Source organism: Oncorhynchus gorbuscha, linkage group LG01 (genome assembly GCF_021184085.1).
Source record: "Oncorhynchus gorbuscha isolate QuinsamMale2020 ecotype Even-year linkage group LG01, OgorEven_v1.0, whole genome shotgun sequence".
Lineage (NCBI taxonomy): Eukaryota > Metazoa > Chordata > Actinopteri > Salmoniformes > Salmonidae > Oncorhynchus > Oncorhynchus gorbuscha.
Genome location: NC_060173.1, coordinates 119,992,547 through 120,017,689, shown reverse-complemented (window position 1 = coordinate 120,017,689; position 25,143 = coordinate 119,992,547). Strand labels below are relative to the sequence as shown.

Below are 25,143 nucleotides of genomic sequence, written 5' to 3'. Positions count from 1 at the left end.
TCATCTATCAGACAGACTCACTCTCCAGCCCTAACAGGGACTCTAGTCAGTCATCTATCAGACAGACTCACTCTCTAGCCCTAACAAGGACTCTAGTCAGTCATCTATCAGACAGACTCGCTCTCCAGCTCTAACAAGGACTCTAGTCAGTCATCTATCAGACAGACTCTCTCTCTAGCCCTAACAAGGACTCTAGTCAGTCATCTATCAGACAGACTCAGTCTCCAGCCCTAACAAGGACTCTAGTCAGTCATCTATCAGACAGACTCACTCTCCAGCCCTAACAAGGACTTTAGTCAGTCATCTATCAGACAGACTCACTCTCTAGCCCTAACAAGGACTCTAGTCAGTCATCTATCAGACAGACTCGCTCTCCAGCTCTAACAAGGACTCTAGTCAGTCATCTATCAGACAGACTCAGTCTCCAGCCCTAACAAGGACTCTAGTCAGTCATTTATCAGACAGACTCACTCTCCAGCCCTAACAAGGACTTTAGTCAGTCATCTATCAGACAGACTCACTCTCTAGCCCTAACAAGGACTCTAGTCAGTCATCTATCAGACAGACTCACTCTCCAGCTCTAACAAGGACTCTAGTCAGTCATCTATCAGACAGACTCAGTCTCCAGCCCTAACAAGGACTCTAGTCAGTCATCTATCAGACAGACTCACTCTCCAGTGAGAGGATTAAATCTGTTTAATTTTCGTTGAGTGAGACTTTCTGGTTTTTATTTGATATTGTTCTTGATTTAAGCTGCTGTGGTAGAACCTAAAATATTGTATTACAATTAACCCTAACAAGGACTCCAGTCAGTGTATATAAAACACTGCAGAGGATGAGTTTATCTGCAGAAAGGAATAAGTTACAGTATGTTTAAAACTAAAGACTCAACAGAGTACATCAGGGTTAGACAACGCTGGTCCTACATCAGGGTTAGACAACCCTGGTCCTACATCAGGGGTAGAAAACTCTGGTCCTACATCAGGGGTAGAAAACTCTGGTCCTACATCAGGGGTAGACAACCCTGGAGGGCCACAGTCACTATTTTCATCAGGGATAGAAAACCCTGGTCCTGGAGGGCCACAGTCACTATCTTCATCAGGGGTAGACAACCCTGGTCCTACATCAGGGATAGACAACCCTGGTCCTACATCAGGGATAGACAACCCTGGTCCTACATCAGGGTTAGACAACCCTGGTCAACATCAGGGGTAGACAACCCTGGTCCTGGAGGGCCACAGTCACTATCTTCATCAGGGGTCGACAACCCTGGTGCTGGAGGGCCACAGTCACTATCTTCATCAGGGGTAGACAACCCTGGTCCTGGAGGGCCACAGTCACTATCTTCATCAGGGGTAGACAACCCTGGTCGTACATCAGGGGTAGACAACTCTGGTCCTACATCAGGGGTAGACAACCCTGGTCCTGGAGGGCCACAGTCACTATCTTCATCAGGGGTAGACAACCCTGGTCCTACATCAGGGATAGACAACCCTGGTCCTACATCAGGGATAGACAACCCTGGTCCTACATCAGGGTTAGACAACCCTGGTCAACATCAGGGGTAGACAACCCTGGTCCTGGAGGGCCACAGTCACTATCTTCATCAGGGGTCGACAACCCTGGTGCTGGAGGGCCACAGTCACTATCTTCATCAGGGGTAGACAACCCTGGTCCTGGAGGGCCACAGTCACTATCTTCATCAGGGGTAGACAACCCTGGTCGTACATCAGGGGTAGACAACTCTGGTCCTACATCAGGGGTAGACAACCCTTGTCCTGGAGGGCCACAGTCACTATCTTCATCAGGGGTAGACAACCCTGGTCCTGGAGGGCCACAGTCACTATCTTCATCAGGGGTAGACAACCCTGGTCCTACACCAGGGATAGACAACCCTGGTCCTGGAGAGCCACAGTCACTATTTTCATCAGGGATAGACAACCCTGGTCCTACATCAGGGTTAGACAACCCTGGTCTTACATCAGGGTTAGACAACCCTGGTCCTGGAGGGCCACAGTCACTATCTTCATCAGGGGTAGACGACCCTGGTCCTACATCAGGGGTAGACAACCCTGGTCCTACATCAGGGATAGACAACCCTGGTCCTACATCAGGATTAGACAACCCTGGTCCTGGAGGGCCACAGTCGCTATCTTCATCAGGGGTAGACAACCCTGGTCCTACATCAGGGGTAGACAACCCTGGTCCTGGAGGGCCACAGGCACTGTCATCATCAGGGGTAGACAACCCTGGTCTTACATCAGGGGTAGACAACCCTGGTCCTGGAGCGCCACAGGCACTGTCATCATCAGGGGTAGACAGCCCTGGTCCTACATCAGGGTTAGACAACCCTGGTCCTACATCAGGGGTAGACAACCCTGGTCCTGGAGGATCACAGTCACTATCTTCATCAGGGGTAGACAACCCTGGTCGTACATCAGGGGTAGACAACTCTGGTCCTACATCAGGGGTAGACAACCCTTGTCCTGGAGGGCCACAGTCACTATCTTCATCAGGGGTAGACAACCCTGGTCCTGGAGGGCCACAGTCACTATCTTCATCAGGGGTAGACAACCCTGGTCCTACACCAGGGATAGACAACCCTGGTCCTGGAGAGCCACAGTCACTATTTTCATCAGGGATAGACAACCCTGGTCCTACATCAGGGTTAGACAACCCTGGTCTTACATCAGGGTTAGACAACCCTGGTCCTGGAGGGCCACAGTCACTATCTTCATCAGGGGTAGACGACCCTGGTCCTACATCAGGGGTAGACAACCCTGGTCCTACATCAGGGATAGACAACCCTGGTCCTACATCAGGATTAGACAACCCTGGTCCTGGAGGGCCACAGTCGCTATCTTCATCAGGGGTAGACAACCCTGGTCCTACATCAGGGGTAGACAACCCTGGTCCTGGAGGGCCACAGGCACTGTCATCATCAGGGGTAGACAACCCTGGTCTTACATCAGGGGTAGACAACCCTGGTCCTGGAGCGCCACAGGCACTGTCATCATCAGGGGTAGACAACCCTGGTCCTACATCAGGGTTAGACAACCCTGGTCCTACATCAGGGGTAGACAACCCTGGTCTTACATCAGGGGTAGACAACCCTGGTCCTACATCAGGGGTAGACAACCCTGGTCTTACATCAGGGATAGACAACCCTGGTCCTACATCAGGATTAGACAACCCTGGTCCTGGAGGGCCACAGTCGCTATCTTCATCAGGGGTAGACAACCCTGGTCCTACATCAGGGGTAGACAACCCTGGTCCTGGAGGGCCACAGGCACTGTCATCATCAGGGGTAGACAACCCTGGTCTTACATCAGGGGTAGACAACCCTGGTCCTGGAGCGCCACAGGCACTGTCATCATCAGGGGTAGACAACCCTGGTCCTACATCAGGGTTAGACAACCCTGGTCCTACATCAGGGGTAGACAACCCTGGTCTTACATCAGGGGTAGACAACCCTGGTCCTACATCAGGGGTAGACAACCCTGGTCTTACATCAGGGTTAGACAACCCTGGTCCTGGAGGGCCACAGTCACTATCTTCATCAGGGGTAGACAACCCTGGTCCTACATCAGGGGTAGACAACCCTGGTCCTGGAGGGCCACAGGCACTGTCATCATCAGGGGTAGACAACCCTGGTCTTACATCAGGGGTAGACAACCCTGGTCCTGGAGGGCCACAGGCACTGTCATCATCAGGGGTAGACAACCCTGGTCCTACATCAGGGTTAGACAACCCTGGTCCTACATCAGGGGTAGTCAACCCTGGTCTTACATCAGGGGTAGACAACCCTGGTCCTACATCAGGGGTAGACAACCCTGGTCTTACATCAGGGTTAGAAAACCCTGGTCCTGGAGGGCCACAGTCACTATTTTCATCAGGGTTAGACAACCCTGGTCCTGGAGGGCCACAGGCACTGTCATCATCAGGGGTAGACAACCCTGGTCCTACATCAGGGGTAGACAACCCTGGTCCTACATCAGGGGTATACAACCCTGGTCCTACATCAGGGGTAGACAACCCTGGTCCTGGATGGCCACAGTCACTATCTTCATCAGGGGAGACAACCCTGGTCCTACATCAGGGGTAGACAACCCTGGTCCTGGAGGATCACAGTCACTATCTTCATCAGGGGTAGACAACCCTGGTCCTACATCAGGGGTAGACAACCCTGGTCCTACATCAGGGGTAGACAACCCTGGTCCTGGAGGGCCACAGTCACTATCTTCATCAGGGGTAGACAACCCTGGTCCTACATCAGGGGTAGACAACCCTGGTCCTACATCAGGGGTAGACAACCCTGGTCCTGGAGGATCACAGGCACTGGAGCCACTTCATGTTTTTGATTGAACTGACCTGGAAGACCAGGTGTGTTGAATTTAGTCATTCACTGATCTGATCAATTAGCTGTTCTGATGTGATGCCTAGTGGGGACAAAATCCTACAGTTCCTGAGGCACTTCCAGGAACTGAGTTGCCTACCTCTGGAGTAAAGGATTAAAGGCTAGAAACTCTCTAAAACAGATGAAGAAAGGAACTGAGTTGCCTACCTCTGGAGTAAAGGATTGAAGGCTAGAAACTCTCTAAAACAGATGAAGAAAGGAACTGACTTGCCTACCTCTGGAGTAAAGGATTGAAGGCTAGATGAGCTAAATCAATATATAATGACAAAGTATTCTCATGTTAGACCTGTAGGCAAAACTATAGATCTAGATCTATCAAATTGATCATTCATAATTTCTGCCATTCATTCTCTGTGTCTATAGCATTCCACTCACATACAGTAAGGGGATTTCAGAGTGAGACCATCTGAAGAACAAGCAACTGCCATCCATTACATTGACTGTCAGTGAGCCACGGTTGTAAACTAGAATAGGGCTCAGCCTCACCGAAGCAGACGATGTCCATGAATCCGTACATGCCGTAGCAGATCTGGAAAAGCAGGTCATGTCTCTGCCAGCGTGCCGAGGGGCTGAAGGAGGACCAGACCAGCCAGGACAGACTGGCCACCAGGAACAGAGACCCCAGAACCGCTGCAGCTATCTGAACCTTCTCTATCACCGCCAGGGAGATGGACTGCCACTGTGGGAGGGAGGGACGGAGATACTGTAAACACAAATGCACCATTGTCTGTTTGAAAATGAGATCTACTGCTGTAATGGGTTTATTATGGATCCCCATTAGTTCCTGCCAAGGCAGCAGCTACTTTTCCTGGGGTTTATTATGGATCCCCATTAGTTCCTGCCAAGGCAGCAGCTACTTTTCCTGGGGTTTATTATAGATCCCCATTAGTTCCTGTCAAGGCAGCAGCTACTCTTCCTGGGGTTTATTATGGATCCCCATTATTTCCTGCCAAGGCAGCAGCTACTCTTCCTGGGGTTTATTATGGATCCCCATTAGTTCCTGCCAAGGCAGCAGCTACTCTTCCTGGGGTTTATTATGGATCCCCATTAGTTCCTGCCAAGGCAGCAGCTACTTTTCCTGGGGTTTATTATGGATCCCCGTTAGTTCCTGCCAAGGCAGCAGCTACTTTTCCTGGGGTTTATTATGGATCCCCGTTAGTTCCTGCCAAGGCAGCAGCTACTTTTCCTGGGGTTTATTATGGATCCCCGTTAGTTCCTGCCAAGGCAGCAGCTACTCTTCCTGGGGTTTATTATGGATCCCCGTTAGTTCCTGCCAAGGCAGCAGCTACTCTTCCTGGGGTTTATTATGGATCCCCGTTAGTTCCTGCCAAGGCAGCAGCTACTCTTCCTGGGGTTTATTATGGATCCCCATTAGTTCCTGCCAAGGCAGCAGCTACTCTTCCTGGGGTTTATTATGGATCCCCGTTAGTTCCTGCCAAGGCAGCAGCTACTCTTCCTGGGGTTTATTATGGATCCCCATTAGTTCCTGCCAAGGCAGCAGCAACTCTTCCTGGGGTTTATTATGGATCCCCATTAGTTCCTGCCAAGGCAGCAGCTACTCTTCCTGGGGTTTATTATGGATCCCCATTAGTTCCTGCCAAGGCAGCAGCAACTTATCATGGGGTTTATTATGGATCCCCATTAGTTCCTGCCAAGGCAGCAGCTACTCTTCCTGGAGTTTATTATGGATCCCCATTAGTTCCTGCCAAGGCAGCAGCTACTCTTCCTGGGGTTGATTATGGATCCCCATTAGTTCCTGCCAAGGCAGCAGCAACTTATCATGGGGTTTATTATGGATCCCCATTAGTTCCTGCCAAGGCAGCAGCTACTCTTCCTGGGGTTTATTATGGATCCCCATTAGTTCCTGTCAAGGCAGCAGCTACTCTTCCTGGGGTTTATTATGGATCCCCATTAGTTCCTGCCAAGGCAGCAGCTACTCTGCCTGGAGTTTATTATGGATCCCCATTAGTTCCTGCCAAGGAAGGCAGCAGCTACTCTTCCTGGGGTTTATTATGGATCCCCATTAGTTCCTGCCAAGGCAGCAGCTACTTTTCCTGGGGTTTATTATGGATCCTCATTAGTTCCTGCCAAGGCAGCAGCTACTCTTCCTGGGGTTTATTATGGATCCCCATTAGTTCCTGTCAAGGCAGCAACTACTCTTCCTGGGCTTTATTATGGATCCCCATTAGTTCCTGCCAAGGCAGCAGCTACTCTTCCTGGGGTTTATTATGGATCCCCATTAGTTCCTGCCAAGGCAGCAGCTACTCTTCCTGGGGTCCCAAAAAATTAAGGCAGTTTATACAATTTTAAAAACATTACAATACATTCACAACAGATTTCACAACACATCTAGGGAGTTTTTCCAAGCCACCGTGCTTCTACATCTGCATTGCTTGCTGTTTGGGGTTTTAGGCTGGGTTTCTGTATAGCACTTTGAGATATCAGCTGATGTACGAAGGGCTATATAAATACATTTGATGTGATTTGATTCAGTGTGTGCCTTCAGGCCACCACTCTACTACCCCTTATCTACAGGATCAATGTTTGTGTGTATGCGTGTGTCTGTACCTGTGTGTGTGTGTATACATGCGTGTGTCTGTACTGTACCTGTGTGTGTGTATGCGCGTGTCTGTGCCTGTGTGTCTGTCTCGTCACATTCCCTCTGTTCAATAGGGTGTATTTTGTTTTACTGCTGGCGTGGTAGCTCACCTGTAGCGGGTTCCTGGTGCTGATGCTGATGACCTGGTACTTGTAGTAGCAGAGCTCACAGGCCCAGGATCCTCTCTGACTGATCCACTTGATGAGGCAGGGCTGGTGGATACAGCGGACCGACCCACTGCAGCGACATGGGCTCAGCAGCTCCCCCTGTGGGACACATTACATTACACAGCAGTTGAAACCAAAGGCCCATAATTCCTCACAGCATAGTACAGTACCAGTCAAAAGTAAAACTTTATTTTTTTACTATTTTCTACATTGTAGAATAATAGTGAAGACATCAAAACTATGAAATAACACATATGGAATCATGTAGTTACCAAAAAAACTGTTAAACAAATCAAAATATATTTTATATTTCAGATTCTTCAAATTAGCCACCCTTTGCCTTGATGACAGCTTTGTACACTCTTGGCATTCTCTTAACCAATTTCACCTGCATTTGCAACAGTCTGGAAGGAGATCCCACATATGCTGAGCACTTGGATGCTTTTCTACCATTCTATGGTCCGACACATCCCAAACCATCTCAATTGGGTTGAGGTCGGGTGATTGTGGAGGCCAGGTCATCTGATGCAGCACTCCATCACTCTCCTTATTGGTCAAATAGCCCTTACCCAGCCTGGAGGTGTGTTGGGTCATTGTCCTGTTGAAAAACAAATGATAGTCCCACTAAGCGCAAACCAGATGGGATGGTGTATCGCTGCAAAATGCTGTGGTAGCCATGCTGGTTAAATGGGCCTTGAGTTCTAAATAAATCACAGACAGTGTCACCAGCAAAGCACCCCCACACCTCCTCCTCCATGCTTCACGGTGGGAACCACACATGCGGAGATGGGTGCGTCACTTGAGTGGGTTGAGTCTCTGACGTGATCTTCCTGTCTGGGTTGGTGCCCCCTTCAGGTTTGTGCCATGGGGGAGATCTTTGTGGGCTATACTCAGCGTTGTCTCAGGATGGTAAGTTGGTGGTTTGAAGATATCCCTCTAGTGGTGTGGTGGCTGTGCTTTGGCAAAGTGAGTGGGGTTATATCCTGCCTGGTTGGCCCTGTCCGGGGATATCATCGGATGGGGCCACAGTGTCTCCTGACTCCTCCTGTCTCAGCCTCCAGTATTTATGCTGCAGTAGTTTATGTGTCAGGGGGCTAGGGTCCGTCTGTTATATCTGGAGTATTTCTCCTGTCTTATCCAGTGTCCTGTGTGAATTTATGTATGCTCCCTCTGATACTCTCTTTCTCTCTCTCAATCACATTTATTTATAAAGCCCTTCTTACATCAGTATTCTTTCTAGGTGCTGGCCTTTCTAGCCACTGTGCTTCTACACCTGCATTGCTTGCTGTTTGGAGTCTTAGGCTGGGTTTCTGTACAGCACTTTGTGACATCGGCTAATATAAAAAGGGCTTCATAAATACATTTGATTGATTTGGGCTGCAATTTCTGAGACTGATAACTCAAATGAAATTATCCTCTGCAGCAGAGGAAACTCTGGGTCTTCCTTTCCTGTGGCAGTCCTCGTGAAAACCAGTTTCATCATTGTGCTTGATAGTTTTTGTGACTGCACTTGAAGAAACTTTCAAAGTTCTTGAATTTTTCCGGATTGACTACCTTCATGTCTTAAAGTAACTGTCATTTCTCTTTGCCTATTTGAGCTGTTCTTGCCACATTATGGACTTTGTCTTTAACCACATAGGTCTTTCTCCTGTATACCACCCCTACCTTGTCACAATACAACTGATTCACTCAAGGAAAGGAAAATAAGGAAAGAAATTCCACAAATTAACAAGGCACACCTGTTAATTGAAATGCATTCCAGGTGACTACTTCATGAAGCTGGTTGAGAGAATGCCAAGAGTGTGCAAAGCTGCCATCAAGGCAAAGGATGGCAAAGGGTGGCTAAATATAAAATATATTTTGATTTGTTTAACACTTTTTGGTTACTACATGATTCCATATGTGTTATTGCATATGTTTGACGTGTTCACTATTATTCTCCAATGTAGGGAAAAAAAGAAAAAAAACTTGAATGAGTAGGTGTGCCCAAACTTTTGACTGTTGTTGTATGTTGAACAGGATTTCATAGCCTTTTTGTTTAGAGGGACTGGATGAATAGGAACAGGATGCCGGTGTCTATGACAGCAGGAGCAGCATCTCAGTCACAGAGCAGAGAGGAAATACAGAGGAAATACAGAGTAGAGAGGAAATACAGAGGAAATACAGAGTAGAGAGGAAATACAGAGGAAATACAGAGTAGAGAGGAAATACAGAGGAAATACAGAGCAGAGAGGAAATACAGAGGAAATACAGAGTAGAGAGGAAATACAGAGCAGAGAGGAAATACAGAGCAGAGAGGAAATACAGAGCAGAGAGGAAATACAGAGGAAATACAGAGGAAATACAGAGCAGAGAGGAAATACAGAGCAGAGAGGAAATACAGAGTAGAGAGGAAACACAGAGTAGAGAGGAAATACAGAGTAGAGAGGAAATACAGAGTAGAGGAAATACAGAGGAAATACAGAGCGGAGAGGAAATACAGAGTAGAGGAAATACAGAGGAAATACAGAGTAGAGAGGAAATACAGAGGAAATACAGAGTAGAGAGGAAATACAGAGGAAATACAGAGCAGAGAGGAAATACAGAGGAAATACAGAGTAGAGAGGAAATACAGAGCAGAGAGGAAATACAGAGCAGAGAGGAAATACAGAGCAGAGAGGAAATACAGAGGAAATACAGAGTAGAGAGGAAATACAGAGCAGAGAGGAAATACAGAGCAGAGAGGAAATACAGAGCAGAGAGGAAATACAGAGGAAATACAGAGCAGAGAGGAAATACAGAGTAGAGAGGAAATACAGAGTAGAGAGGAAACACAGAGTAGAGAGGAAATACAGAGTAGAGAGGAAATACAGAGTAGAGGAAATACAGAGGAAATACAGAGCGGAGAGGAAATACAGAGTAGAGGAAATACAGAGGAAATACAGAGTAGAGAGGAAATACAGAGAAGAGAGGAAATACAGAGGAAATACAGAGCAGAGAGGAAATACAGAGTAGAGAGGAAATACAGAGTAGAGAGGAAATACAGAGTAGAGAGGAAATACAGAGCAGAGAGGAAATACAGAGCAGAGAGGAAATACAGAGTAGAGAGGAAATACAGAGCAGAGAGGAAATACAGAGGAAATACAGAGCAGAGAGGAAATACAGAGGAAATACAGAGTAGAGAGGAAATACAGAGGAAATACAGAGTAGACAGGAAATACAGAGTAGAGAGGAAATACAGAGTAGAGAGGAAATACAGAGGAAATACAGAGTAGAGAGGAAATACAGAGGAAATACAGAGTAGACAGGAAATACAGAGTAGAGAGGAAATACAGAGTAGAGAGGAATTACAGAGTAGAGAGGAAATACAGAGTAGAGAGGAATTACAGAGTAGAGAGGAAATACAGAGGAAATACAGAGAAGAGAGGAAATACAGAGGAAATACAGAGTAGAGAGGAATTACAGAGTAGAGAGGAAATACAGAGGAAATATAGAGGAGAGAGGAAATACAGAGGAAATACAGAGCAGTGAGGAAATACAGAGTAGAGAGGAAATACAGAGTAGACAGGAAATACAGAGTAGAGAGGAAATACAGAGTAGAGAGGAATTACAGAGTAGAGAGGAAATACAGAGTAGAGAGGAATTACAGAGTAGAGAGGAAATACAGAGGAAATACAGAGAAGAGAGGAAATACAGAGGAAATACAGAGTAGAGAGGAATTACAGAGTAGAGAGGAAATACAGAGGAAATATAGAGGAGAGAGGAAATACAGAGGAAATACAGAGCAGTGAGGAAATACAGAGTAGAGAGGAAATACAGAGTAGACAGGAAATACAGAGTAGAGAGGAAATACTGAGGAAATACAGAGGAAATATAGAGTTGAGAGGAAATACAGAGTAGAGAGGAAATACAGAGGAAATAGAGATTAGAGAGGAAATACAGAGCAGAGAGGAAATACAGAGGAAATACAGAGTAGAGAGGAAATACAGAGTGGACAGGAAATACAGAGTAGAGAGGAAATACAGAGGAGGCAGGAAATACAGAGGATGTACAGAGCAGAGAGGAAATACAGATTAGAGAGGAAATACAGATTAGAGAGGAAATACAGAGGAAATACAGAGCAGAGAGGAAATACAGAGCAGCGAGGACATACAGAGTAGAGAGGAAATACAGAGTAGAGAGGAAATACAGAGGAAATACAGAGAAGATAGGAATACAGAGGAAATACAGAGAGAAATTACAGATAGAGAGGAAATACAGAGGAAATACAGAGAAGAGAGAAATTACAGAGGAAATACAGAGAAGGAAATACAGAGTGAGGAAATACAGAGGAAATACAGAGAAGAGAGGAAATACAGAGGAAATACAGAGTAGAGAGGAAATACAGAGGAAATACAGAGAGAGGAAATACAGAGAGAGGAAATACAGAGAGAAATACAGAGCAGAGAGGAAATACAGAGTAGAGAGGAAATACAGAGTAGAGCAGGAAATACAGAGGAAATACAGAGCAGAGAGGAAATACAGAGCAGAGAGGAAATACAGAGGGAATACAGAGCAGAGAGGAAATACAGAGTAGAGAGGAAATACAGAGCAGAGAGAAAGAAATACAGAGCAGAGAGGAAATACAGAGTAGAGAGGAAATACAGAGTAGAGAGGAAATACAGAGCAGAAAAATACAGAGCAGAGAGGAAATACAGAGGAAATACAGAGCAGAGAGGAAATACAGAGCAGAGAGGAAATACAGAGAAATACAGAGCAGAGAGGAAATACAGAGGAATACAGAGCAGAGAGGAAATACAGAGTAGAAAGGAAATACAGAGGAAATACAGAGCAGAAAGGAAATACAGAGCAGAGAGGAAATACAGAGGAAATACAGAGTAGAGAGGAAATACAGAGTAGAGAGGAAATACAGAGCAGAGAGGAAATACAGAGCAGAGAGGAAATACAGAGGAAATACAGAGCAGAGAGGAAATACAGAGGAAATACAGAGTAGAGAGGAAATACAGAGTAGAGAGGAAATACAGAGGAAATACAGAGCAGAGAGGAAATACAGAGCAGGAAATACAGAGAGAGAAAATACAGAGGAAATACAGAGTAGAGAGGAAATACAGAGTAGAGAGGAAATACAGAGTATAGAGAGAGAAATACAGAGGAAATACAGAGCAGTGAGGAAATACAGAGTAGAGAGGAAATACAGAGTAGAGAGGAAATACAGAGTAGAGAGGAAATACAGAGGAAAGAGGAAATACAGAGTTGAGAGGAAATACAGAGTAGAGAGGAAATACAGAGTAGAGATTAGAGAAAATACAGAGCAGAGAGGAAATACAGAGGAAATACAGAGTAGAGAGGAAATACAGAGGAAAAATACAGAGTAGAGAGGAAATACAGAGGAAGAGAAATACAGAGCAGAGAGAGAAATACAGAGCAGAGAGGAAATACAGAGCAGAGAGGAAATACAGAGGAAATACAGAGCAGAGAGAAATACAGAGTACAGAGAAATACAGAGCAGAGAGGAAATACAGAGTAGAAAGGAAATACAGAGGAAAAATACAGAGTAGAGAGGAAATACAGAGGAAATACAGAGAGAGAAATACAGAGGAAATACAGAGCAGTGAGGAAATACAGAGTAGAGAGGAAATACAGAGTAGACAGGAAATACAGAGGAAATACAGAGCAGAGAGGAAATACAGAGAGAAAATACAGAGGAAATAGAGTAGAGAGGAAATACAGAGTAGAGAGGAAATACAGAGCAGAAGGAAATACAGAGTAGAGAGGAAATACAGAGTAGAGAGGAAATACAGAGTAGAAAAATACAGAGGAAATACAGAGCAGAGAAATACAGAGGAAATACAGAGTAGAGAGGAAATACAGAGTAGAGAGGAAATAGAGCAGAGAAAATACAGAGGAAATACAGAGCAGAGAGGAAATACAGAGTAGAGAGGAAATACAGAGGAAATACAGAGTAGAAAGGAAATACAGAGCAGAGAGGAAATACAGAGTAGAGAGGATTGACAGAGTAGAGAGGAAATACAGAGCAGAGAGGAAATACAGAGCAGAGAGGAAATACAGAGGAAATACAGAGCAGAGAGGAAATACAGAGGAAATACAGAGTACAGGAAATACAGAGTAGAGAGGAAATACAGAGTAGAGAGGAAATACAGAGGAAGCTACAGAGTAGAGAGGAAATACAGAGTGAGAGGAATTACAGAGTAGAGAGGAAATACAGAGGAAATACAGAGAAGAGAGGAAATACAGAGGAAATACAGAGTAGAGAGGAATTACAGAGTAGAGAGCTTACAGAGGAAATATAGAGGAGAGAGGAAATACAGAGGAAATACAGAGCAGTGAGGAAATACAGAGTAGAGAGGAAATACAGAGTAGACAGGAAATACAGAGTAGAGAGGAAATACAGAGTTAGGAATTACAGAGTAGAGAGGAAATACAGAGTAGAGAGGAATTACAGAGTAGAGAGGAAATACAGAGGAAATACAGAGAAGAGAGGAAATACAGAGGAAATACAGAGTGAGAGGAATTACAGAGTAGAGAGGAAATACAGAGGAAATATAGAGGAGAGAGGAAATACAGAGGAAATACAGAGCAGTGAGGAAATACAGAGTAGAGAGGAAATACAGAGTAGACAGGAAATACAGAGTCCCAGGAAATACTGAGGAAATACAGAGGAAATATAGAGTTGAGAGGAAATACAGAGTAGAGAGGAAATACAGAGGAAATAGAGATTAGAGAGGAAATACAGAGCAGAGAGGAAATACAGAGGAAATACAGAGTAGAGAGGAAATACAGAGTGGACAGGAAATACAGAGTAGAGAGGAAATACAGAGGAGGCAGGAAATACAGAGGATGTACAGAGCAGAGAGGAAATACAGATTAGAGAGGAAATACAGATTAGAGAGGAAATACAGAGGAAATACAGAGCAGAGAGGAAATACAGAGCAGCGAGGACATACAGAGTAGAGAGGAAATACAGAGTAGAGAGGAAATACAGAGGAAATACAGAGAAGATAGGAATTACAGAGGATATACAGAGTAAATTACAGAGTAGAGAGGAAATACAGAGGAAATACAGAGAGAGAGGAAATACAGAGGAAATACAGAGCAGTGAGGAAATACAGAGTAGAGAGGAAATACAGAGTAGACAGGAAATACAGAGGAAATACAGAGCAGAGAGGAAATACAGAGCAGAGAGGAAATACAGAGGAAATACAGAGTAGAGAGGAAATACAGAGTAGAGAGGAAATACAGAGCAGAGAGGAAATACAGAGTAGAGAGGAAATACAGAGTGAGGAAATACAGAGTAGACAGGAAATACAGAGGAAATACAGAGCAGAGAGGAAATACAGAGGAAATACAGAGTAGAGAGGAAATACAGAGTAGAGAGGAAATACAGAGCAGAGAGGAAATACAGAGGGAATACAGAGCAGAGAGGAAATACAGAGTAGAAAGGAAATACAGAGGAAATACAGAGTAGAAAGGAAATACAGAGCAGAGAGGAAATACAGAGTAGAGAGGAAATACAGAGTAGAGAGGAAATACAGAGCAGAGAGGAAATACAGAGCAGAGAGGAAATACAGAGGAAATACAGAGCAGAGAGGAAATACAGAGCAGAGAGGAAATACAGAGGAAATACAGAGCAGAGAGGAAATAGAGGAAATACAGAGTAGAGAGGAAATACAGAGTAGAGAGGAAATATAGAGGAAATACAGAGCAGAGAGGAAATACAGAGCAGAGAGGAAATACAGAGGAAATACAGAGTGAGAGGAAATACAGAGTAGAGAGGAAATACAGTGTAGAGAGGAAATACAGAGCAGAGAGGAAATACAGAGGAAATACAGAGCAGAGAGGAAATACAGAGTAGAGAGGAAATACAGAGTAGACAGGAAATATAGAGGAAATACAGAGCAGAGAGGAAATACAGAGCAGAGAGGAAATACAGAGGAAATACAGAGTAGAGAGGAAATACAGAGTAGAGAGGAAATACAGTGTAGAGAGGAAATACAGAGCAGAGAGGAAATACAGAGTAGAGGAAATACAGAGTAGAGAGGAAATACAGAGTAGAGAGGAAATACAGAGCAGAGAGGAAATACAGAGGGAATACAGAGCAGAGAGTAAATACAGAGTAGAGAGGAAATACAGAGTAGAGAGGAAATACAGTGTAGAGAGGAAATACAGAGCAGAGAGGAAATACAGAAAATACAGAGCAGAGAGGAAATAGAGGAAATACAGAGTAGAGAGGAAATACAGAGTAGACAGGAAATATAGAGGAAATACAGAGCAGAGAGGAAATACAGAGCAGAGAGGAAATACAGAGGAAATACAGAAGAGGAAATACAGAGTGAGAGGAAATACAGTGTAGAGAGGAAATACAGAGCAGAGAGGAAATACAGAGTCAGAGGAAATACAGAGTAGAGAGAAATACAGAGTAGAGAGGAAATACAGAGCAGAGAGGAAATACAGAGGGAATACAGAGCAGAGAGTAAATACAGAGTAGAGAGGAAATACAGAGCAGAGAGGAAATACAGAGCAGAAAGGAAATACAGAGGAAATACAGAGTAAGAGGAAATACAGAGGAAATACAGAGCAGAGAGGAAATACAGAGCAGAGAGGAAATACAGAGGGAATACAGAGCAGAGAGGAAATACAGAGTGAGAGGAAATACAGAGCAGAGAGCAAATACAGAGTAGAAAGAAAACAGAGGAAATACAGAGTACAGAGGAAATACAGAGCAGAAGAACAGAAAACTGGGTGAGAGGAAATACAGAGCAGAGAGGAAATACAGAGTAGTTGAAATACAGAGGAAATACAGAGCAGCTAGAGGAAATACAGAGGAAATACAGAGTAGAGGAAATACAGAGGACAGGAAATACAGAGTTAAAGAGGAAATACAACTAGACAGGAAATACAGAGGAAATACAGAGCAGAGAGGAAATACAGAGGAAATACAGAGCAGTGATGAAATACAGAGTAGAGAGGAAATACAGAGAAATCCAGAGAACCTGTACTTTTGACACTGGACAAAAGTTGTGCACTATACAGGGAATAAGCTGCCATTTAGGACACAACCTGAGAGAACACTACTGAATAAAACAAGCTTCGTGTGAATCACTCTAAGTGAAGTTTGGCCTTGAAGAATCCCTCCTCTCTATGCGTGCTTCCTCTCTGGCTTGTGTTGAATATCAATTTCCTGTCTGAGAAAAAAAACTTCAAAGCTTTAACAGTGTAAAAGGTTTCTAGTGTCGGGGGTGAATTTAACATGTTATTTATTATTAAACTCCAGGGATTTCAGAGGCTCACTTCATGTCACATCGCCTCTCAACTACTGGGTACTCTCATTCTTTACACTAAGGGTCCCAAACAGCACCCTATTCCCTATCGGCCCTGGTCAAAAGTAGTCCACTATAAAGGTATTAGGGTGCCATTGGGATGCAAACCCAGCTGTGTCAAGTGCTGTAACTTGACTGCAGGAGAAAAATGCCAATAACGAGCAGCACTCCAGCTAAGAACAGAACAACTGGGTGAGTTAAAGAGGACAACCTGATAACTAGTCAGCACTCCAGCTAAGAACAGAACAACTGGGTGAGTTAAAGAGGACAACCTGATAACTAGTCAGCACTCCAGCTAAGAACAGAACAACTGGGTGAGTTAAAGAGGACAACCTGATAACTAGTCAGCACTCCAGCTAAGAACAGAACAACTGGGTGAGTTAAAGAGGACAACCTGATAACTAGTCAGCACTCCAGCTAAGAACAGAACAACTGGGTGAGTTAAGAGGACAACCTGATAACTAGTCAGCATTGCAGCTAAGAACAGAACAACTGGGTGAGAGGACGGCCTGATAACTAGTCAGCACTCCAGCTAAGAACAGAACAACTGGGTGAGAGGACGGCCTGATAACTAGTCAGCACTCCAGCTAAGAACAGAACAACTGGGTGAGTTAAGAGGACAACCTGATAACTAGTCAGCACTCCAGCTAAGAACAGAACAACTGGGTGAGTTAAAGAGGACAACCTGATAACTAGTCAGCACTCCAGCTAAGAACAGAACAACTGGGTGAGTTAAAGAGGACAACCTGATAACTAGTCAGCACTCCAGCTAAGAACAGAACAACTGGGTGAGTTAAAGAGGACAACCTGATAACTAGTCAGCACTCCAGCTAAGAACAGAACAACTGGGTGAGAGGACAACCTGATAACTAGTCAGCACTCCAGCTAAGAACAGAACAACTGGGTGAGAGGACGGCCTGATAACTAGTCAGCACTCCAGCTAAGAACAGAACAACTGGGTGAGTTAAAGAGGACAACCTGATAACTAGTCAGCATTGCAGCTAAGAACAGAACAACTGGGTGAGAGGACGGCCTGATAACTAGTCAGCACTCCAGCTAAGAACAGAACAACTGGGTGAGTTAAAGAGGACAACCTGATAACTAGTCAGCACTCCAGCTAAGAACAGAACAACTGGGTGAGAGGACGGCCTGATAACAGTCAGCACTCCAGCTAAGAACAGAACAACTGGGTGAGAGGACGGCCTGATAACTAGTCAGCACTCCAGCTAAGAACAGAACAACTGGGTGAGTTAAGAGGACAACCTGATAACTAGTCAGCACTCCAGCTAAGAACAGAACAACTGGGTGAGTTAAAGAGGACAACCTGATAACTAGTCAGCACTCCAGCTAAGAACAGAACAACTGGGTGAGAGGACGGCCTGATAACTAGTCAGCACTCCAGCTAAGAACAGAACAACTGGGTGAGAGGACGGCCTGATAACTAGTCAGCACTCCAGTTAAGAACAGAACAACTGGATGAGAGGACAACCTGATAACTAAAGTGAAGAATGGAAGTTGGAACTTGTTGGAAGATGTGAAAAACAAGGGTTCCAGTTTGCATTACATGATGAGTTGGATGATTTCTCTCAACCTTAAATGATTGTCCCTCATGTTCCTCCTGAATAGTGTAGTGAGACATATGAATCAATATCGTCTCCAAGACAAACAATAGCATGACTAAAGATGGGAGAATATAGTCATAGGTGCAGTTCCCGACTTCCCAGTGTCCTGTACTGTTTCAGGCAGTGTGTGAATGAGTGGGAAACATGAATGTAATTGTTTCTATGTTTTATGTTCACACTCGATGTCAGACTATAATCTGTTTTGGTAGTTCTGTTTGTCTCTAATTAATCAACCAGAGAGACAGAGGGTTTATCTGCCCAGAGATCACTGATATGGTGACCCCTGTTTACCCAGAGACCACAGACCACCCACTAATTTGGGCTCTCTCCAGGCATGCCTTACAGATGGAGGCGGGTTGCATTCTGAGGGCACTGGAGTGGTGTCAAAGGAACGTCTAAGGGCCATTAATTCGGACAAAATGTCACACCTTCTAGAATAAGTAGCCTTTACTGAGATGAAAAGCTCCTCAGCCACATGACAGCTGACGATTCTGACACCAACCCTACCGTGGCTCTTGGGTGATGCCACCTGAGGACTCAGATCATAACAGCAAAACAAAGCCAGTGTTGTGTTAAGGGTCTATCCAATATCACCGTTTCAGGTCCCTGGAAGCAGATCCTGCAGACAGGTGTCCTGAGGCTGCCACTCTCACTATAACTGCACAAGGAGAACCTCTGATCCAGCTTGTCCTTAGCCCAGCTATCAGAGGAGCTGCTGCAGTGTAATACCCCCGATGGCTCTGCCGCATCAACCCAGCCTGAGCCCCCCACCAGTCTGTCTCTCTCCGGCCCGCTGGCACCCCCCGGTGGCGGGGCAGTCCGTATGTCCCCCGTTAACGTGCTGTTGTCCGGTCCACTGACGTCTGAAGGGACCCCATGGCTGTCCGGTACGTGTCCGGTCATGGGGATCAATACCGATACCGGAGACGGGGGCCGGAGTAACAGCCCCTTCAGGTCACCAAATAGGACGAAGCAGCGGCTCTTCAGCATGTCTGGACCACGCAGCATCACTGAGGAATTAGCAGCACCATGTCTGGACCACGCAGCATCACTGAGGAATTAGCAGCACCATGCGATGACACTAAGGCTAAAAAGCTCCTCTACAAATCATTGAATAAAATGTGATGTCTACTTACAGGAAGTGTTACTCCCTAAAAAAAAGTCCAAACTGCCTTGGCACCTTTCCCATTAATAACATATTCCATTGGCGCAAACAAGTATCTGAACACATTGGATATTTGGGTCGTTTCGGCTAAAACATCAATAAATAGTTAAAACAGGCTTTCATCCTCAAAGATGAATCTACTCCCACAGTATCTTCCAGAGTGGTCCAAGAGACAGGCATCATCCCATTGGTTCATTGTTGAAGTCTGGTTGACAATATCTGTATGGGTTTCTCATAGATGTGCCATTCATCACAAATGGTGAATCAAAGAATCTGTTCATAGATAACTATCCAAAGCGAAACTCTGTCTGTCGTTGGCTGTTCAAAGCTTCCAGGGAGCTGTCGTTAGTTTTCAATGCATTACCGGCGCTTTCGGAACCACAGAATTTCCATGCTCAAAGAACACAATGGTGCGTGTGTATCCCATAAACTATATTTCATCCCAGCTTTCGGACTGTCCTAATGTTAGGCGCATGCATTCCTTCTAGGCGTCTGTCTGTGTGATCATTGGCTGTTGATTTTGTGCTCACGCTGCAGTTTCAGTGCCATGATTCCTGGGACAGCTCCCAAGCACAGCACGTCACCACAGCAAGGAGTGATGCAGAGCCAGAGAACAATCTGCTCAGAATAACAAAAGGAGGAAGCTAGTATCATCATCATCGTCATGCCTGTAAATGTAGGGTCCGTATGTCCAGCAGAGCCGACTAATAACAGAACTGACGCTACAATATTCAGATTAAACGTGCTGAAGGCAAAGCACAACTAGATTTCTTTAATCAACTATAAAAATATAACATTGCATTATTAGCATAAAATAACACACCAACAGTAACTCTTCAACCATTCAAGTTAGGTATAAAACCAACTTTCACATTTTCAGGAAATCCAATTCAACCAACCAATCAATCAATCAATCAATCAATCAATCAATCAATCAATCAATCAATCAATCAATCAATTTTCCCATCTATCCACCACTATTTGAAGTATAACCAGTCACTACCATTACTATAACTATAACCAGTCACTACCACTACTATAACCAGTCACTACCACTACTATAACTATAACCAGTCACTACCTGTTATGCAGGTGAATGAGGACCCAAAAGCGACTTGGCGAAAACAGAGTTTTTAATCCACTAAAGTTACTTTACAAACAAAAGGCATAATACTACTCGTAATGACTATTGATCAAGAACTGCAGGTTGCCTCGGGAAGGCACTTGAACGTATGCTCACCATCTGAGGGAAACACGACACGACAGGGCAATACATAGACACAGCACGGTGAACAATAGACAAGGATCCGACAGGACAGGAACAAAACAAGGGAAGAAATACTAATCAGGGGAAAAGATAAGGAACAGGTGTGGGAAGACTAAATGATCACTACCACTACTATAAGACCAGCAGGGGGAAACGAACAGAAGGGAAAGCATAATGACAAGACTACCATGACACTACTACTATAACTATAACCAGTCACTACCACTACTATAACCAGTCACTACCACTACTATAACCAGTCACTACCACTACTATAACTAGTCACTACCACTACTATAACCAGTCACTACCATTACTACTGTAGACACTACCACTACTATAACCAGTCACTACCACTACTATAACCAGTCACTACCACTACTATAACCAGTCACTACCACTACTATAACCAGTCACTACCACTACTATAACCAGTCACTACCACTACTATAACCAGACACTACCACTACTATAACCAGTCACTACCACTACTATAACTATAACCAGTCACTACCACTACTATAACCAGTCACTACCACTACTATAACCAGACACTACCACTACTATAACCAGTCACTACCACTACTATAACTATAACCAGTCACTACCACTACTATAACCAGTCACTACCATTACTATAACCAGTCACTACCATTACTACTGTAGACACTACCACTACGATAACTATAACCAGTCACTACCACTACTATAACCAGTCACTACCACTACTATAACTATAACCAGTCACTACCACTACTATAACCAGTTACTACCACTACTGTAACCAGTCACTACCACTACTATAACCAGTCAATACCACTACTATAACCAGTCACTACCACTACAATAACCAGTCACTACCACTACTATAACCAGTCACTAACACTACTATAACCAGTCACTACTATAACTATAACCAGTCACTACCACTACTATAACTATAACCAGTCACTACCACTACAATAACCAGTCACTACCACTACTATAACCAGTCAATACCACTACTATAACCAGTCACTACCACTACTATAACCAGTCACTACCATTACTACTATAACCAGTCATTACCACTACTATAACTATAACCAGTCACTACCACTACTATAACCAGTCACTAACACTACTATAACCAGTCACTACCACTACTATAACTATAACCAGTCACTACCACTACTATAACTATAACCAGTAACTACCATTACTACTGTAGACACTACCACTACTATAACTATAACCAGTCACCACCATTACTATAACCAGTCACTACCATTACTATAACCAGTCACTACCATTACTACTGTAGACACTACCACTACTATAACTATAACCAGTCACTACCACTACTATAACTATAACCAGTCACTACCATTACTATAACTATAACCAGTCACTACCATTACTATAACCAGTCACTACCATTACTACTGTAGACACTACCACTACTATAACTATAACCAGTCACTACCACTACTATAACTATAACCAGTCACTACCATTACTATAACTAAAACCAGTCACTACCACTACTATAACCAGTCACTACCATTACTATAACTATAACCAGTCACTACCACTATTATAACTATAACCAGTCACTACCATTACTACTGTAGTCACTACCACTACTATAACTATAACCAGTCACTACCACTACTATAACCAGTCACTACCATTACTATAACCAGTCACTACCACTACTATAACTATAAGCAGTCACTACTATAACCAGTCACTACCACTACTATAACCAGTCACTACTATAACCAGTCACTACTATAACCAGTCACTACCACGAACTATAACTATAACTAGTCACTACTTTAACCAGTCACTACCATTACTATAACTATAACCAGTCACTACCACTAGTATAACTATAACCAGTCACTACCATTACTATAACTATAACCAGTCACTACCACTACTATAACCAGTCACTACCACTACTATAACTATAACCAGTCACTACCACTACTATAACCAGTCACTACCACTACTATAACCAGTCACTACCATTACTATAACCAGTCACTACCATTACTACTACCACTACTACTATAACTATAACCAGTCACTACCACTACTATAACTATAACCAGTCACTACCATTACTATAACTATAACCAGTCACTACCATTACTATAACCAGTCACTACCATTACTACTGTAGACACTACCACTACTATAACTATAACCAGTCACTACCACTACTATAACTATAACCAGTCACTACCATTACTATAACTAAAACCAGTCACTACCATTACTATAACCAGTCACTACCATTACTATAACTATAACCAGTCACTACCACTATTATAACTATAACCAGTCACTACCATTACTACTGTAGTCACTACCACTACTATAACTATAACCAGTCACTACTACTACTACTCACTACCAACTATAACCAGTCACTACCACTACTATAACTATAAGCAGTTACTACTATAACCAGTCACTACCACTAAAACCAGTCACTACTATAACCAGTCACTACTATAACCAGTCACTACCATTATAACTATAACTATACTACTTTAACAGTCACTACCATTACTATAACTATAACTATAACTACTATAACCAGTCACTACCATTACTATAACTATAACCAGTCACTACCACTACTATAACTATAACCAGTCACTACCACTACTATAACTATAACCAGTCACTACCATTACTATAACCAGTCACTACCACTACTATAACTATAAACAGTCACTACCACTATATAACCAGTCACTACCACTACTATAACCAGTCACTACCAGTACTATAACCAGTCACTACCACTATATAACCAGTCACTACCACTACTATAACCAGTCACTACCATTACTATACAACCACTGCTTTAACAAGTCACTACCACCACCATAACCAGTCATTATCATTACTACTGTAGACACTACCACTACTATTACTATAACCAGTCACTACCATTACTATAACTATAACCAGTCACTACCATTACTACTATAACTACTATAACCAGTCACTACCACTACTATAACCAGTCACTACTATAACCAGTCACTACCACTACAACCAGTAATACCACTACTAACCAGTCACTACCACTACTACAACCAGTCAATACCACTACTATAACCAGTCACTACCACTACTATAACCAGTCACTACCACTACTATAACCATTACTACTATAACCAGTCACTACCACTATAACCAGTCAATACCACTACTATAACCAGTCACTACCACTACTATAACCAGTCACTACCAGTACTATAACCAGTCACTACCACTACTATAACCAGTCACTACCACTACTATAACTATAACCAGTCACTACCACTACTATAACCAGTCACTACCGTTACTACTGTAGACACAACCACTGCTTTAACAAGTCACTACCACCACCATAACCAGTCATTATCATTACTACTGTAGACACTACCACTACTATTACTATAACCAGTCACTACCATTACTATAACTATAACCAGTCACTACCACTACTATACCAGTCACTACCACTACTATAACCAGTCAATACCACTACTATAACCAGTCACTACCACTACTATAACTATAACCAGTCACTACCACTACTATAACCAGTCACTACCACTACTATAACCAGTCACTACCACTACTACAACCAGTCAATACCACTACTATAACCAGTCACTACCACTACTATAACTATAACTAGTCACTAGTTTAACCAGTCACTACCATTACTATAACTATAACCAGTCACTACCACTACTATAACTATAACCAGTCACTACCACTACTATAACCAGTCACTACCACTAAAAATCAAATCAAATCAAATCAAATTTTATTTGTCACATACACATGGTTAGCAGATGTTAATGCGAGTGTAGCGAAATGCTTGTGCTTCTAGTTCCGACAATGCAGTGATAACCAACAAGTAATCTAACTAACAATTACTATATACAGTGTAAGGGGATAAGGAACATGTACATAAGGATATATGAATGAGTGATGGTACAGAGCAGCATACAGTAGATGGTATCGAGTACAGTATATACATATGAGATGAGTGTGTAGACAAAGTAAACAAAGTGGCATAGTTAAAGTGGCTAGTGATACATGTGTTACATAAGGACTCGATGATGTAGAGTACAGTATATACATATGCATATGAGATTAATAATGTAGGGTAAGTAACATTATATAAGGTAGCATTGTTTAAAGTGGCTAGTGATATATTTATATCATTTCCATCAATTCCCATTATTAAAATGGCTGGAGTTGGGTCAGTGTCAATGACAGTGTGTTGGCAGCAGCCACTCAGTGTTAGTACTATAACCAGTCACTACCATTACTATAACCAGTCACTACCGTTACTACTGTAGACACAACCACTACTATTACTATAACCAGTCACTACCACTACTATAACTATAACCAGTCACTACCACTACTATAACTATAACCAGTCACTACCATTACTATAACTATAACCAGTCACTACCACTACTATAACCAGTCACTACCATTACTATAACTATAACCAGTCACTACCACTACTATAACCAGTCACTACCATTACTATAACTATAACCAGTCACTACCACTAC

At 43.5% G+C, this 25,143-nt stretch overlaps 1 protein-coding gene across 1 annotated transcript in view; it reads right to left on the bottom strand.

The window, feature by feature from the left end:
• The window catches only part of marchf4 (membrane associated ring-CH-type finger 4), a 28,262-nt gene extending 8,497 nt beyond the window's left edge, over positions 1 to 19,765 (bottom strand). Inside the window, exons 1-3 of the mRNA XM_046350219.1 lie at positions 18,717 to 19,765; positions 7,127 to 7,282; positions 4,904 to 5,096 (exon numbers count right to left, since the gene is read on the bottom strand). Of these exons, the coding sequence (XP_046206175.1) occupies positions 4,904 to 5,096; positions 7,127 to 7,282; positions 18,717 to 19,130 (763 nt within the window). The 5' untranslated portion in view covers positions 19,131 to 19,765. The remainder of the gene's footprint in view (positions 1 to 4,903; positions 5,097 to 7,126; positions 7,283 to 18,716) is intronic.
• Positions 19,766 to 25,143: the final 5,378 nt, after the last annotated feature.